This window comes from Panthera uncia, chromosome D4 (assembly GCF_023721935.1).
Source record: "Panthera uncia isolate 11264 chromosome D4, Puncia_PCG_1.0, whole genome shotgun sequence".
Taxonomy (NCBI): Eukaryota; Metazoa; Chordata; class Mammalia; order Carnivora; family Felidae; genus Panthera; species Panthera uncia.
Window position 1 is genome coordinate 87806049 of NC_064807.1, and position 1272 is coordinate 87807320.

Consider the following 1272-nt stretch of genomic DNA (forward strand, 5'->3'; position numbering starts at 1 on the left):
GGGGAAGGAGGAGTTCCGGGAGAAAAACAGACCATAAAAAGATAAATGATTTCCTTGTATGTTGTTTCTTTTTTTTTTTAACGTAACAGCAAATTAAAACATGAATGGCAACCTCTCAGGAGGGAGAAGACAATTCTCCCCCTTTCCCCCAAAGGTTACGCTGACAAAGCTGTGAATGAAAATGTCACGTCTCTGACAGCGATCTACCTGAAATGTGTCACCGCTTCCCTGAACACCCCCAGCCCCCGCCCCTCCACACTCTCCCCCCTGTGCTGCCAGCTCACAGCCCCATGGAGCCGTGAAATCTTTTTACAGCAGGGGTCAACCCGAGGAGGCAGAGCACGTACTGCGAGGGTAGGAGTTTGGGGGAAAATGCTCGTGATTTCACAGAAAATGTACTTTTCATAAGAGAGAGAAATGCCGTGGCCACTGAATTTGCCTCTTGTTGACGCGGGAGAATCTGGAGGTGAACGCACGGCACGGCACGGTCCTAGCTTTTTCTTTGTTTGACGGACTTGCCTCTGTGCATCACTCGTTTTCTTCAGGAGAGGAAAAGGAACAGAAGGACTCGGGGTGAGATTCTGAAGCAGGGAGAAAGAAACCAAGGATAAGGCCACTTGGAGCCAGGGATACAAAGAACTAAACACACCACAGAGAGGCGCGGTTTTCCAGGAGTCGTGTCTGGGCTGACACTCGGGCCGGGCACCCCTCTGCCGTGTGTGTCCCTGTGACAGTGCTGGGGGCCGGTCACCGCAAGTGAACGGCAGCAGAGAAAGAACTGGAGTGATTTACAGTTTAAAAGGGCCTTCCTCCTGTTCTCAGAAATCGGGTGGCTTCTGAGGAACAAAGCAAATCTACTCTGCTTGTTTATGGTTCTATCGGCAGATCTGAACCGCCCCGCCTTACCACGAGAAGATAGAGAAATTCAGGGACCTGTCCTATGCCTGATCTAAGAGATACACAGTTTGCATTTACATTTTAACAAACCAATGACAACTTTCATTAGAAATGCGTTTAAAAGGGAAGCGGAGGGGCGCCTGGGTGGCGCAGTCGGTTAAGCGTCCGACTTCAGCCAGGTCACGATCTCGCGGTCCGTGAGTTCGAGCCCCGCGTCGGGCTCTGGGCTGATGGCTCGGAGCCTGGAGCCTGTTTCCGATTCTGTGTCTCCCTCTCTCTCTGCCCCTCCCCTGTTCATGCTCTGTCTCTCTCTGTCCCAAAAATAAAAATTAAAAACGTTGAAAAAAAAAAAAAAAAAAAAAAAAAAAAAAAGGG

The 1272-nt window shown here is 50.0% G+C and overlaps 1 protein-coding gene across 2 annotated transcripts in view; it reads right to left on the reverse strand.

The window, feature by feature from the left end:
- The window catches only part of DDX31 (DEAD-box helicase 31), a 72536-nt gene that overhangs the window by 31540 nt on the left and 39724 nt on the right, over nucleotides 1-1272 (reverse strand). Inside the window, exon 17 of one of the 2 annotated variants that reach the window (XM_049638213.1) lies at nucleotides 21-581. The exons of the other annotated variant lie outside the window; for it this stretch is intronic. Within the exon in view, the coding sequence (XP_049494170.1) occupies nucleotides 542-581 (40 nt within the window). The 3' untranslated portion in view covers nucleotides 21-541. Of the gene's footprint in view, nucleotides 1-20; nucleotides 582-1272 lie in introns of those variants that run through there. 2 annotated transcript variants of the gene reach the window in all.